The 14643-nt window shown below is 51.3% G+C and overlaps 1 protein-coding gene across 1 annotated transcript; it reads right to left on the minus strand.

The window, feature by feature from the left end:
• Window positions 1-6147: 6147 nt before the first annotated feature.
• On the minus strand, window positions 6148-8029 carry GSC (goosecoid homeobox). The gene is made up of 3 exons (XM_019983269.2): window positions 7616-8029; window positions 6880-7139; window positions 6148-6565 (listed from the first exon to the last, which is right to left on the minus strand). The coding sequence occupies exons 1-3, from the start codon at window positions 7971-7973 to the stop codon at window positions 6410-6412; spliced, it is 774 nt and encodes a 257-aa protein (XP_019838828.2). The 5' UTR covers window positions 7974-8029; the 3' UTR covers window positions 6148-6409.
• Between the last annotated feature and the right edge of the window lie 6614 nt (window positions 8030-14643).

The raw sequence follows: 14643 nt of genomic DNA on the forward strand, positions 1-14643 counted from the left end.
AGGCAAGAGTACTGGAGTAGGGTGCCATTTACCACGCTAAGGACAAAAGGATGGGGTCTCCATTTCAAAACATGCACATTAGGAATCTTCTTGCAGCTAAAGCAGACATGGAACAAAAACGGCAACCCTGAAACAGAGGTAGCTAGCGCCACCCCACTTCTGACATCCTGCACCAGCAGAACGGGACAGCTCTTCACGCCCGGTTATGGTTAGGATGGGTGGTGGAGGGGGAGGGAGCATCCTCACACACACACACACACACACACACACACACACACCCCTTTCCATCCCTGCCCACTTGAGTAGAAAGTGATTCACTTGGTTTCAGATTTAAATATTTATTCCTCAAATACAAAACAATGTTGAACAGGCACATCCCCTTATGTCCCAGCCATCTGGCCTTCGGTCGGAACATCTTCAGATGAAACGAGCAGCTGGGATTCCGACTTCACAGAGTTCCGAGTCTTCTTCACAGAGGGGGGATCTTTCCAAATGCTCTGGGCCTCCCTGTTTCTTGGAGAAGGGCAGTTTGATTTTTCTGGTCCCAGAGTTAGCACTTTGAGGATTTTCAAAGGAGGATTAGCCCTACTCCATCTGGAAAGACGCAGCACTTGGTCTTGCCGGGTGACGTCAAGAACGTCTTTAGGACACAAATAAAACAGACACAGTCACCGTGAGGCTGGCTGGTCACACGCTGGCTGCTGCGATTCAGACTACGCTGGCCCCAGGGCTATTTCTGCAGCCAGCTCCTACCTGGCTGGGACAGGCCCTCCCAAGACCACAAGCTGCCCCTCCCAGGAAGGATGCCTGGGGCAGCCTGTTCATCCTCTGGGCAGCCCTGCAGCCTCATGGGACTGCTGCCACTGTGTGGTAGGCGGCCTGTGGACATTGCACCCGCCGACACCACACCTACGACACATCGTATTCCTCACTGCAGGCTGCTGGAAAATACGGGACTTTTCTCCAAAAATTTCTTACTTTTTAGATATTTCTGTGCCCTCCTCCCAACTCTAAACCAGCTCCCTTGTGTTAGTTCTGAGTTGGGGGGTGGGGGCCATGGCAATTGCCAAGACAGCATGCTCAGCCTCCCCCAGGTCCACAAGGAAAAGGTGTCTTCTTAACCCATGCGGGCCCCTTCCGGGGTCAGTCCCACTCATCATGCAGCCAGGCCAAGGCCTCTCCTGGGCTCAGCATCATACTGCTAGTAAACCAGTGAGGAAATGATACGGACACATTAAAACTATCCATCCCGGCTAACATTATCTCACTAACTACAGCTTCCATAAATCAGCTCAGCTTAAGGGAGGGTGTGCAAACCCCCAGCTAAATGAAGTTCATCCGATTGAACCCAGCCACTTGATCTGGTCAGCAGACTCAGGAGGATCTCAAAATTAGGAAAACAGAAAGTGTAAGCGGAGCGAATGCCTAAGGGGAGGAGGCGGGGAGAGGAATTCTTAAGATCTCTCTTCATTGATGCTTCCCAGGGCTGGACACTTGAGAACAAATGAGGGCTCCTGGAATCCAAAAATTATAGAGCCACTTGAAAATACCACAACATGCCATAATTCATCCTGTTTGTTCTGTGGGTCATTTGGACGGTAAAGACAATGGCTTTTTATGTTACCCAGATTTAAAACCGTGACAGAGGTCTTCCGTGTTGTCACGTGACTCAGAGGATGGACTTCGGGGATACCCCAGGTCCCTCCCCACCGCCCCCCCCAGCAAATGAGAAACCCCCACAGCCAAAAGATCCAGCTGGATCCATTTCCCCCAGAATTCTCAAGGAGCTTTGCACCGGTTGCTGTGTTTGGTTTTCGTTTTTCTTTTGAAAAACTTCAAGGTCATTTCACAAAACTTGGAAATTGAATCCACTCCCAATACGCCCCTTCTCCGCTGTCAGTCGCCTTGTCCTAAAGCTCTTGGGCAGAATGTAACCTATTATACCTTATCAGACACTTCCTTGTCTTAAATCCAGGGCAATCACATTTAATTTCATTAGAATTTGTGTCCTGTGGTCACGCATAAACTCCTAAAACTCCTAAACCAGCAACAATTAAAAACAAGGTGCATTCCTGAATTTCTAATTCCAATCTACTTAGGTGGTTTTTCAAAACACACAATAATAAATGTGTCAGACACTCTGCTGGGTTCTTGCATTATCTCTAATCCTCTACCAGAGCCCCCTTTGCAGGTGAGGAAGGAACCTGTCCCAGGTCACTTGGTGAACCCACAGCCCCATCCACTTGGAGGCTTGGCCCAGTGTGACTCAAGAGTCAGCCACCCAGCTGTCCACTCGCCACTTCTTGTTGCTCTGGGCTGGAATTCCATCTTCATACAGGTGAAAGCTAGCATCTGTTTCACTTAAAGCACCGACTAATTGGATGTGCACTGAACAAAAGAGAGTTCATTTGGGGGGCCTGAGGTGACAGATCCAGGGGATCTTTGGGTGGGGGGCCTGAATTACTTTACTGAAAACCTTGTAAAATTCAGAAAGAGCGTTCCCTATCACTCCCACCTCTCAGTCCTCGTTTTCTGCCATACGCCGAGAAATGAAAGAGGAATCTGCCAACTTGGATCTCATACATACCCATTAAAATGACATCCTTTATACTAGACACAGCATGTGAACTCAAAGTTCCAAAGTCAGAAAAAATGCAAACTTGATTGAAGAACTGTCATTGAGATATACTCTCCGTGGGTATGCTTTGCAAGGCAATTGTTTGAGCCCTTCCCCCTCCCCCACCCCACAGCTAAGCTGACCGGACCCTCCCTGAAACACAGGCAGAATTTAAGAATCCTCACGCCTTCCCCCTCCCACTCCACGGTCTCTGACTGGTCAGTGTCTTACAGCCAAGATCCTCTTTGGCCCAAGTGACTTGGGGTACCTGGAAGTCATCACCCCATATCTTGCCACTAATCCCAAGAGGTGTGGGAGAGGTCTGCTCAGGTCTGTTCTGCCCTTTACTAAGTGTCCAGGAAAAGGCATTTAGTCTCTTTGAACCTCCATTTTCCATCTGCAAAATGGGCTGTGACTCCCACCTACTGAGGGCCTGAGAGGTGTGTAGAAGAGCGTGACAGTGGAAAGCGCCAGACCTATGTGAGGGGTTCTAAATGGCTGTCATTGTTCTTTGCAAGAGGCTGTCTGGCACTTTGCAGTAGATTAATTCCTGTGTCCCCTGGGGGCAACTGCTTTCGCTTAAATGCAGCTTCTCGCCAAAAAGAATAGCCCAGGTTCTCTGAGGCAGCCTGATTTATGGAAAGGAGCTCTGGCCCTTGCTGGTAGCGGTTCTTACCCTGGCCTTTTGTGCCTCAATTTGCTCAGTTGTGAAATGGGGAGACCACCTTCAACTGAAGATGTGCTGTGTGGACTGGGAACCACTTTGGCATCACCCGGTTTGCCTCCTGCCCACCTCAGTACACACACACCACTTTTCTAATACAGGGATCTGAATTCCCACCCAAGACAATGACAAGGTCCAAAGACAGCTCTGAAGGCCTTCCACTCTGAGACATCACGTGGCCCTCCCTGACCCCGACAGCAGGCTAAGACAAAGGTCTGAGGCCCACCACTGCCCAGGGAATGCAGGAGGAGCTGGCAGGACTGTTATTAGACCATCCTGACATTTGCCTCTTCGTTCCAGATATGTGTTGTTTATTTCCTGAGCTGGGCCAGTACTAAAGTGCTTTGCAGGGTCCTCTTGCATGAAGACCTGGACATGTAGCTCCCTCTTGCCATCCTGGCCCTGCCCCGGCCAAGCTAGGAGCAGCTCTCTGGCTCCCCACCCTGCCCCCTCCTTGCACACCCCACTAGCTGTGGCTTTTCGCCAAGTGCTCCTGGGGGAGGTGTATCTGAGAACTTACGCCTCCCTCCAACCGTCTCTTGTTACTTGTTGTGAACACTTTGCCAGACTAGACAAATACAATTTTTTTTAAATGAAAAGATCCCATTTATAAGGAGGCCGAGGACAAGTCATGGAAAAAGACGGGCGATTATAGGGTTCTGGAGATGTCAGATTTCTCAGGGTGGAATGATGTTGCCTGTTTCTGCTGTGTTTCCAAGTGTTGTAGACTAACGGAGTATTGGAGGAAGGGTGGAAGGCAGGGCTCATCCCTCTCCAAATAGGGCAGGGAACAGCATCTGGGAACAGCAACTAGGAACAGTGAAGGGCTTCTGCACAGGCAGGGCGCTCCCCCTGGGAGTCTGATGTCTAAGGAGGAGGTGCAATAATGGCCACTGCAGGATTCATTTGAAATGAATGGGACAGCCTGAGTATTTCTCACCACAACTGGTATTAGTGGGAACATTTACAATTATAGTTGTATAATTGTAAATGTACAATTTACAATTGTACATTGAGCAAAGAGACAGTTATCCCCCCACACACCCCTGTTTATTTCTTATAAGCTGAATGTTGTTAAAAGTAGTTAACTTTTCTGAACCTTAACTTCCTCCTCTGTAAAATGGTGAAAACATTTCCCATCTCAGAATACTTGGAAGGTAAAATGAGACAATGTACATAAATTTTGAAGTGCTAGACACTATAAGTCATAATCACATTTTTTTTTAAAAGTAGCTGGGAAAGCTGTCCCTGTGATTTAATGAGGTAGTGGCCAATGTCCACACACACACACACACACACACACACACTCACACACCCCAGTAAGCAGGTGCCATTGCTGTGCCCATTTCACAGTCATGGAAGGTGAGGTGCAGAGGGGTTCATCATTTGCCCAAAGTCACAAATAATAGTCTGGTGAAAAACCAAGGCAATCTTCCCCCTTGAGGCAGACCTGGTCTCCATATTGTTCCCTGCCCCACCCCCTTTCATGGTAGGGGATTCTCTTTATTTGAAAGGTGATGCTTGGGAGCCCATATATCCTAAGTGCTTTCACCTGCTCCAGGAGTCACTTCTGTCTTTTAAACCCTCCCCCAAAAAGCTGGGAAAAACTACTGCTTCTTGTAAAAAAAAAAAAAAAGAAAAGAAAAATTGTAACTCTTACACGTGCTGTGCTCCCAGCCAGGATGCACAGCCTCCCAGTGAAGGGACCTTGTTGGAGGCCTCCCAGGAGAAGGGACAAGCTCACCTCCTGGGCAGCAGGCAAACGCTCTGAACCTTAGCTTCCTTTCCTATAAAAGGCATTTAGCTCAAAACCAATAAAGTTTAACACGTTAAAAGCTATTCCTGCTGGCCCTCGGCCTCCACTCCATCCTTCCCATGTTCTGGAGAGCCATACAGAAGGCAGGCTCTCATCTTCATCCCTAGCGCCTCCCTGGTACCAGCAAGCTTCTCTAGGCCTTCCCAAGCTGCTGACCAGCGCCGGCTCCAGCCGCTCGCGGGCTTTTCCATTTCTGGCCCCATCGGGAGTAGACCCAAGACAGCCGGCAGAGAAAGTCAGAGGCTCATCTTGAGCCCAGTAGTCTGTGACCAACTGAGGCTAGGAGCACAGAGTCATCCCAAACTCCCATTGAGAAGCGCGAAGGGCCGCGCAGCGGAGGTCCCCACTGAGCTCTGGGGCGCACAGCTCCCAGCCTCCCGGCCGGGTTGTGAGACAAAAACACTTAACAGGGAGGAAGGGAGCCGCGAGAGCGACCAGGAAAGATCCAGGAAAGTTTCTCGGGAGAGGGCGTGCCTAATTCCATGGGGACCCGCCGCCTTACTTGTGGGGATTTCTGGGGAGCTCCAGGGCTGGTTGAAAGGGCTAAGCGAGTTCTGGAGACGCTCCTCGGATCCCTCAGCTAGAGAGGATCCTTCTTATCGGCTACCCTATCTATCGGCAGCGAGGAGAGAGAAGGTCCTGACTATCCCCGAGGGCGAGGAGAACAGGACCCCAGGCTGCTTCCTCTCCAAGACAACACCTCCCCTAGGCAGCCGGCAATGCCCCTCTCTACCCTGCCTGGAAACCTCCGCAGGAAGTGTAAACCAGGACACCTGGTCCTGCGACCATCGTACCCAGACTTTTTGTTTTTCTCTCTTTTGTCTTTTTCCCTTTTTTTTTTTTTTGGAGGCAGATCATAACTGTCCAATAATTTTCCTTTGGAAGCTACCGACTAACTAAATTTTTGTGTGTGTGTGGGGGGGGGGGGGGCTCGGATGGTGCTGGCGGTGGGGTAGGAAATACAGAATGCGGCCCGTCTACATCGCCGTCACTTTATTGTACTGTCACCGTTAATTTAACTATAAATACTACGGTGGGGAGCGAGTCGCCGGCGGCCTTGGACTTCGGGGCTGCAAGCCCCGGGGCGGCCCGACCCCAGGCGCCCACCCTTCGGACGGTACACTATTTACAGTTCCTCTTCCTCGACCCCCACCCCCCTCCTCCCGCAAGGCAGCGCGTGTGCAAGAAAGTAGCATCGTCTGGTGTGCAAGTCCTTCGAGTTTAGGCAAGGGCCACGGCCGGCCCGCGGCCGTCAGCTGTCCGAGTCCAAATCGCTTTTACCTTCCTCTTCCCTCTTCTCGGGCGACGCCTTCGACGACGTCTTGTTCCACTTCTCAGCGTTTTCCGACTCCTCGGAAGAGGACCGCTTCTGCCGCCTCCATTTGGCGCGGCGGTTTTTAAACCAGACCTGTTGCGCCAGGGAGAACAAAACAACGGTGAGGATCAAAGGCGTGCCCCCGCCCCCCGCCAGGCCCGGGCACCCCCCGGGCTCGCCCAAGGAACGGGGGGGACCCGGAGCGCACACCATCAGAAGGGGGCCGGTTCCCGCTTCCGTATTTTCATTCGACTTCCTGGGCCTAAAACGCCTTCCCGCAGCCTCCGGGCCGCCCCGGGGATGTTTCCAAAGAGCCGGGAGACCCAGGGAGAGCCGAGCATACCCGGCTGGAGGAGGGGAGCTTATTTCGCTGGAGAGGGCGCGCCCCGGCGGGGTCCTGAGCCTACCTCCACCTTCTCCTCGCGGAGATGCACCTTCCGGGCCAGCTGCTCGCGGGTGCCCACGTCTGGGTACTTGGTCTCCTGGAAGAGGTTCTCCAGCGCTTCGAGCTGCTCGTCAGTGAAGATGGTACGGTGCCGCCGCTTCCGCCGGCAGTGCAGCTGGTTGAGGAGCTGCAGCTCGGTGCGCGACAGAGTGCCCACGTTCATGTAGGGCATCATCTGGTGCGGCACGGCGGACACCAGCACAGAGCCGGGGCCCTCGTAGCCTACGACAGAGGGAGGCGTCCGGGGTCAGCCGCCTTCCTTGCCGCCGCCGCGCGCGCGCGCGCACACGCCCGCCCCGCCGGCGACCCACTTGGATTTAAAAACGTCTGCCAGCGGGTGCGGGGAACCGTGGGGTGCGCAGAAAGCAGGGTGCAAGGAACGCGGCGGGGGGGGGGGGTGCGTACCGTGCTACCGCGTCCACTCGCACACTCCCAACGCGGGTTAGGGGAATCCTAAACGCCCAGCCTCCCCCACGCACGCCCGGTTACACTTTCTGCTAACTCTCGCCTAAAGTGTGCAGCAAGTGTGCAACCGCCTGCGCCCGATCCACCCAAAGACGGGGCTTTGGGGCAGGTTTGCAAGAGGAGAAAAGTCGATGGCAAGTGAGAGAATCAAACGCCGCCGCCCACCCGCGTCCCGGGGCGCCGAGGAGCGCGGAGGGCCGGCGAGGCCGAGGCCGGCGCAGGCGCGACCCTACCTGGGGGCGTCGGGACGCAGGAGCACTGCTGGGCGCCAAGCGGCGGCACGGCCCCGCAGCAGGCCGGGCCCACGGGGGCCGCCTGCACGTGCAGCTGCCCGTAGAAGTAGTTGCTGTAGCCCAGGCGCGAGCCGCCGACCGCGGCCGGGAGGCCTGCGCCGCCCGGGGCCACGGGGCGCGGGTAGAAGGCGCCATAGTCCGAGGAGGCGCCGCCACCGGCGCCGCCGTAGAGCGAGTCCCCGTGCAGGGCCGGGAAGACGACGGGAGTCGCGGCGCTGGGCGCCACGGGCAGCACCGAGTCCTTGCAGCGCGGCCGGGTGGCCAGGATGTTGTCGATGCTGAACATGCTGGCGGGCATCCCCGAGCCCCGCGCCGGGACCGGGGGGCGGCTGGGACGCGCCGAGGAAAAAAGCCTCCAAGTGAGGCGGGGGGGTGGGGGTGGGGGGGGTCCCCGCTCCTCCCGTGGAGGACTAAACCGAAAGAGAGCGCCGGCTAGCGCGCAGCCCCGCGCCCCTCCCCGCCCCCTGCGTTCGTCGCCCTCCTCCCGCCCGCCCGCCCCTCGCTTCAGCGTTCGCCGAACTCGACCCGCGGGTAGGACGGAGCTTAGACCAGCTGAACCTCTTGTTGGTTTTATACTGAGTCGACGTCATCCTGGATTTAGTTCCTGGTAATATGCAGATGACAAACAGAACCAGATTTGGCCCTTTCTGTTCCTTTGGGTGGGTGGGGGTGGGGTGGGGGGCTTGAAGAAAGGGGGAGGGGAAGAGGTGCCAAGGAAAGGGGGCTACGGGGACCTGAAAAAAGATTGTGGATTGCGAATTAATGAAATTAACCTAATCTTTTCCATTCAGCCGTCCCGCCGCGGGCCGGCGGAGCTGGGCTGGCGTCCTAATTGCGCCGGTTAATCTCATTAATTCCGCCGTAGGGCCGCAGTTAACAACTCCCTCCTCGACCTCTCCGCCCCCCACCTTTTCCCCTCAGTTTGGGGGTCCTCTTATTGGGTGCGATTTCCTCTGCATGAAACTCAAATTCATTGTGGCTAGTTTTACTTTGAGGCTACTTTTTCCTTTTCCTTTCGGAATTGGTTTTGTTTTAGAAAATGTGAGGCTGTGGCCTCAATCAAGCAAGATTGAAATTCCGCTCTTGGCTTCGGCCCCCGTGCACTGACCGCCTAACTTCACCTCTGGTTTTTATCTTGACATTCTTTCCCGAATGGAACTGGTTAAGCCCTCCCCTCAAAAAGAAAAAAAAAAAAAAAAACCCCTCGTTTTCGCAAGCGCCAAAATTTGTAACGACAAAACGACGAAAGAAGTGCACCGTGATTCTTAATTATTTGTGTGTATATATATATATATATACATACACATATATGCTTTTTTTTTTCTTTGTAGTCACTTTGGGTCTGAAAGCTAGCATAGCATAGTAGTCCTTAGGCCCTTACACAGCGGAGACCCAAATTCATCCACTAGTTTAAAATTCGCCACCCAGAACAGCAATCAGAAGCGATGCTTCCAACTGCTTCCTGCGTGGGTGTCAATAGGTTTTGTGGTTTTGTGGGTGTGTGCTTTTTTTTTGTTTTTTTTTTTCGGAAGTAGAGTGTCTTCTTTCTTAACTGTTTTTGTTTTCAACGCAAAATCCCCAAAATGGGACTTCAGGATTCTCTGTCCCCTTTCCCAGCAAATGAATCGCAGTTTCCCCTTTTGACTTGCTGGCTCTCTGACTGAGACAGATCCCCCCACCCCCGAGCTGTCCTTCCCCCACCAGGCCCAAGCTGGGCTCCCTGGGCCCCGGTGGCCTGACAGAAGCTGGGCTCTGCTCGCGGCAGGCGGCCACCGTGATTTGCAGGCTCCTCGGCGCGTCACGGCCCCGTCAGCCGGAGCTGCTGGAGGCGCGTCCGGTCCACGACAGAGCGCGGGCGGCCGAGCGCCCTGCGAAAAGGTAGGAGACGGTGCGCACCGCTTGAAAGCGGCACCCGAGGGCCTTGACACCGGCGCAAGGCAGAGCCTTACTTTCTGGGCCCTTTGCGCAGGCAACTCCGGCCACTCCAGGGAAAGGAGTAGTGCCCGGCCCGGGCGAGACTGCCTAGCGCGGGGTACCCGGGCACTTCGGGCTTTCCGAAGGAAGGTCGACTTTAACTCACGCCCGTTTTTCTCTATTTCTTACTGCCTAATTAACCTGGGGCCCCAGCAAGGGTGTCTGAAGTCGCCGCCATAAGGCTAAGTATGTGGCCTGCCTCCTTGGCGGCTCTGGGGCAGAGGGGAAAAGGGTACTTGACAATTGCTGTTTTCGGGTCAGAGGACAGCTTGCGCGGAGGTTTGGTGCGGCCCGCGTGCAGAACTCTGGAGGCGCGCGGCGCTGATCCGCAGAAGCTGGGCGGCGACGCTTCTCCTCCTAGGCCTCCCCGGGTGGACCTTGGCGCCCTCATGCCCATCCGCTCACCCACTCATGCCTTGAGAAATGTGCTTCTTTGAGCGCTGAGCCAATTTAGAAGTGGTTGTAGGAGGAGATTAGGGTAGGACAGAGATGGGTGTCAATTTGGGGAGGCGCTGGATTCTTTTTTTTTTTTTTTTTGACACAATAAACTCTGCTCTCAGAGGAAAGAGTGTGGGACCCTTCCCTCCCTGCAGAGAGGTCAAGTCTAGGGAAAGAAGTAAAGAAGTACATCATGTCTTCCTCTTGTACTAACTAGTGATGGAGGCTTTATTTTTATTTTATTTTTTTCGTTCGTAAAGACTTAAAAATCATCAGGTAGATTCCAGGCACATATATTCCCAGTCAGCCTTTTCCGAGTTTAATTTTAGGCAAATGATGGAACACAGCTAGATGTTGCAACTTCAGCAGGTATTGTGGGTGCCTTCGTGTTCGTGGCCAGGCGCCCGTGGCGGTGCGCACGCGTGCGTGCATGCGTGGATCTTTTACTACCTTTGATGAACCAGGCATGGGCCGCAGCACAGTGGGAAAGCGGGGCATATTCCTTGTTTCTGCAAAGGTGCTGAGACCAGCACCACGCGGAGACTTCAGTGGCAGATCTCAGAGTGCCTCCGAATTTTTAAATAAGGCAACCTCCCCGCTTACTGGCAACACATAGCATGGTCTTGCCTCCTTCTGCTGGATACAGAGTTCTCTTTAATAATCAGATTTAGCAAACCCCTAAGCTTCGCCCCTTGCTTTTCTGTAGCCTTCCCACTGTGCCATCCGCTTCCTGGAAGAAGAGCGTGGTAAGAGCAAGTGAGTCTGGAGCTTCCGAGTTCTAGACCGTACATTGCCACCTTGCAATTCAACCCTCCTTCTCCAGGCCTCAGGGTTGTTTTTTTTTTTTAAGTTTTTGAGCCAATGGCAACATTCATTGGGTCCCTTACGACCTGAACGTTTAACGAGGCTGGGCAATTGCCCCCGCTTGCCAAGGAGCCTGGGGTGGAATTAGGAGTTTTTTAGTACTTTTCACTGGGACAAAGGAGTGTGCTGTCCCTGCCCCCACCCGAGGGCAGGGTGTCTGTAGGAGCTGGGTCTTAGATGAGGAAATGCAAGTGCGAAAGCTCTGTCCTGCAGTGCGTGATGGCTTTACTGTGAGAAGTCACAGGGACTCCAGGGTCACTCCGCTCCAGTTATGCAGCGGGCTTTCGGGGAGCTCACCCCATGGGACGGGGCCTCTTCCTCCAGCTTTCCGCTCAATCCCAAGACGCTCCACTGAGTCGGTAGGGAGGCGAGAGCCGAGGGAGGCAGTCAGGGGCGCTGCGCCCGCGCTGCGCCTCCTTTGCGGGCTGAAACCCACAAGTGTCCACAACGCGCACTAAACAATCAGTAGGCTCCTGTTGACCGGTGCAATTGGAATAACAAATGCGACGCACGCAAATTGCCCGCCTCGTGTTGCTAAGCGATTGTTTGTCGCCCTGCAAGCACCGCTCAGCATGGGAGGACCGGGAGCGTCTGGAGGCGGCCGGCCAGAGCTTAGGTCGGAAATGCAGTAAACACGCTCCTGATTTTCTCTATTATCACCCAAACACGATTTCACACAAAGCAATCACCATACAGAAGTCTATGAAGATGTGTTTGTTGAAGAGTCAGTCGCCCTGGTAATAGCCTTCATTTTTAAAATATTAAAGACTAGATCAGCTGATTCCACATGGGTAAGGTGTATTTGCGGTTCAACATCTCTCAAGATGCATTTGCACTGTGGTCATCGTTAGATTGATTCACAGAGTGTGGATTAAATTGCTTCTCTGATTTAAAACCGAGTGCCCAAGTTTGGAATGTGCATCTGGGTATCTCCTCCTGCCCAAAGATATTTTCATCATGGGGAAAACTGTTGTCCCACTACACACACACACGCACGATTATAAAAAGAAAAACGCGTTTGTGGTCCCCAACTTCTTACGGTTCGGTTCCAGGAACTTTTCTTATTTCTTTCAGTCTCTTGCCCGGTCACAGAGCAGAGTTCACAATTGGATGCGTTTAAGTAGGCTTTTTCGTGGCATGTGCAAAAAGCTGGCGTGTCCTTTTCAAAAGCGTGTAGCCCCCTCGCAGGGCGAATTAGCCGAGTCTGAAGAATTAGGCACAACGGGCAGATGCGGCTGCCGCCTTGGACGCAGAGTAGAGACCCGCGCAGTCTGCACAGAGCTTGTCAGTTTTATTGTTTACATTTAGACTTAAAGAAAAAAAAATCCAGAGTCTCGAAATTAGTGCTCAAAACCAGCTCCATTACCCTGCGGCTCCCTGGAGGACACCTTCCGGAGCCCCAGGGGATTTTCCGTATGAGATTGGGTGGATGGAGTTGAACACGAAGGCAAATGCCACCCGGCTAAGAAGCAGCGCTTAGGAGGGCTGGGACTCTGACTTTCAGTCGGATTTAGGAACGCTTACTAGCTGAATTTTGATAGAGGTTTTGGAACATTCCATATAAACCCCCCTAGCCCCTGAGGATGAAATTATCAAGGTGTTAGGAAAACTCGTAACATTGGGGGAGAAGAAGAGGGTATCGAAAAGTAACGCGTTCCCAAGGCATCAGGGAAAAAAAAAATTCCAGTTTTCCAGGGTTGGTTACAGAAATTCTCTTTCAGGCGAGCTATTTACCAAAGTTTGTTTCAAAGTGACTGCACCGTTGCTTTTGCAAATCACAGAATGCAAATGATGATAATTTGTTCTCAGTGGAACTTTCTCTTGAAATGATTAGCAAAGTCAGTCATTTGAAAATTAGAGCGATTGCACAGACGGTTTTCGAAGCCCCGCGCTAACCGATATCAGCTTCTAAAGTTTTCATTCATGTAAACCTCATTAATGAGGATCTTTTATTTAAACGTCAAGGGGATTTGAAATTTAGAGTAAATTATGAAGCTTGTATGTCTAGCCAAGTCATGGGTCAAATGCATTTGTGAAAAACTGCTAAAAGAGCATATGGTTTTGAATTTTTCTACAATGACTAGTGTTTAAATAAATTGCTTGTACTGCTTAACTTCATGTGTAATTTTGACAGAAATTGGCCTATAGCCTTTTGATATGTAAACATTTCAGCCTTTTATGCGGTATAAAAAAGACACTTGCTTTTTAGGATCAGTTCAGGCAGTCACCCTGTAATTCAGAAAGCTGGCACCTACCATTACATTCTTGCTAGATTTCAACTTTCAAGTGGCAGCCTCGGGGAGAAAAAAAAGGAAGGAAAGAAAAAAAAACGAAAAAGGATATTTCAAAAGCAATGTCCATTTGGGATTAAAAGCTGCAAATGAGGTGAGAACGTGCCACTTACTATCTGAGAGAAATGGATAAACCATAGTTATTAAAGAACATTTTCTGTCATCTTTCTTTAAGCCAGCCTGGCTGAGGGGACACTTAAGTAGAGCTGGGACTGACTGGCATGTTATTAAATGCTTGTCTTAGTCCAACACACAAATAGGTGTTAAAAATCTAGGTATCACTTCAGGATGCTACCAGGAAAATGACTTCATGTCACAGAAGCCATTAAGATGCAAAAAAAAAAAAAAAAATCACTCAGTCTTGGTAGAGAATCAGCCTTGGGCACAAAATCGCTGGACATGAATGACAGCACTGGGCCAGCACAGGGGTCTTTCTAAGTGAGGGGCTGTTCGTGGGGGATGCAGAGCTGCTGTAGAGCACTATTTAGAGACTGCCCTGGGCTGCCAGGGTACCTGAAACACCTTTAAGTCTGCATACACTCATTTGTTGCTAGTATATCGTCTCCTATAAATAAGCATTGGAATGTGGATTGGAGGGTGGGTTACCCAAGTGCTAGACGGGGTCTACACATTGACTTCCAGATCGCTGTGGCAGGGCAAATGCTACTCTTTTCCCCTCTGTGCTAAGGGCCCTGCCCGTATTTGTCCTACAAGTCGGCTTTGTCATGTACAGACTTTCTGAGAGACATCGCCCTTTTTGTGAATGTGAAGTTTTGGAGGAATTGCAGAACAGGAGGCTATGGAAGTGTTTGGTTTGTATACATTTGAGCCTTAGAGCAAACTGAGATTCTCTTTATAAAGCTTGTGCCAGGGAGAAATGCAATTAAGAAAAAAGACCTGCCGAGAGAAAGAGAGAGAGAGAGAGAGAGAGGAGGAGGAGGTGTTTTATTTACATTTTTTAATGCATTCCAACACATCAAATTGTGGTCAGCAAACCGGAAAGGAAAGGACATATTTCATGCCATAAAGAAGGCACCAAGTGAATTTTTTTTTGTTTGCTTTTTCTCCTAAGAAGACTACACTCCTGCCTAGCCTTTCTGTCCATTTTGAAATGAATATGGGTATAATTTTTTTCGTTTGCTATAGTTTTGAGGATTTTTTTTTAAATAATTGATTTGCTAATAAAATAGTTCTGTACCATTTAGCTACTTAACTTTGAGAAACTTACCCCCAAAGTGTGTTTGTGATCAAAGTTAGCTAGTCAAGATTTGTATTTTGGGTAAAAGAAGGACACAGTATTTAACAGATAATTTGGGAAATTGAGGGGGCCTTTTTTTTTTTTTAAGACTCATAAAATAAACTGAAAATTATAGGAAAAAATAGCCATGCCTGGGTAGTCGC

This window comes from Bos indicus, chromosome 21 (genome assembly GCF_029378745.1).
Source record: "Bos indicus isolate NIAB-ARS_2022 breed Sahiwal x Tharparkar chromosome 21, NIAB-ARS_B.indTharparkar_mat_pri_1.0, whole genome shotgun sequence".
Taxonomy (NCBI): Eukaryota; Metazoa; Chordata; class Mammalia; order Artiodactyla; family Bovidae; genus Bos; species Bos indicus.

Coding starts and splice junctions, on each gene's coding strand:
- GSC (XM_019983269.2), bottom strand. CDS start 7,973: ATGCCCGCCAGCATGTTCAGCATCGACAACATCCTGGCCACCCGGCCG. Junction 7,140..7,615: donor CTGCGTCCCGACGCCCCCAG/GTAGGGTCGCGC, acceptor CCTCTGTCGTAG/GCTACGAGGGCCCCGGCTCT. Junction 6,566..6,879: donor TCCGCGAGGAGAAGGTGGAG/GTAGGCTCAGGA, acceptor CTGGCGCAACAG/GTCTGGTTTAAAAACCGCCG.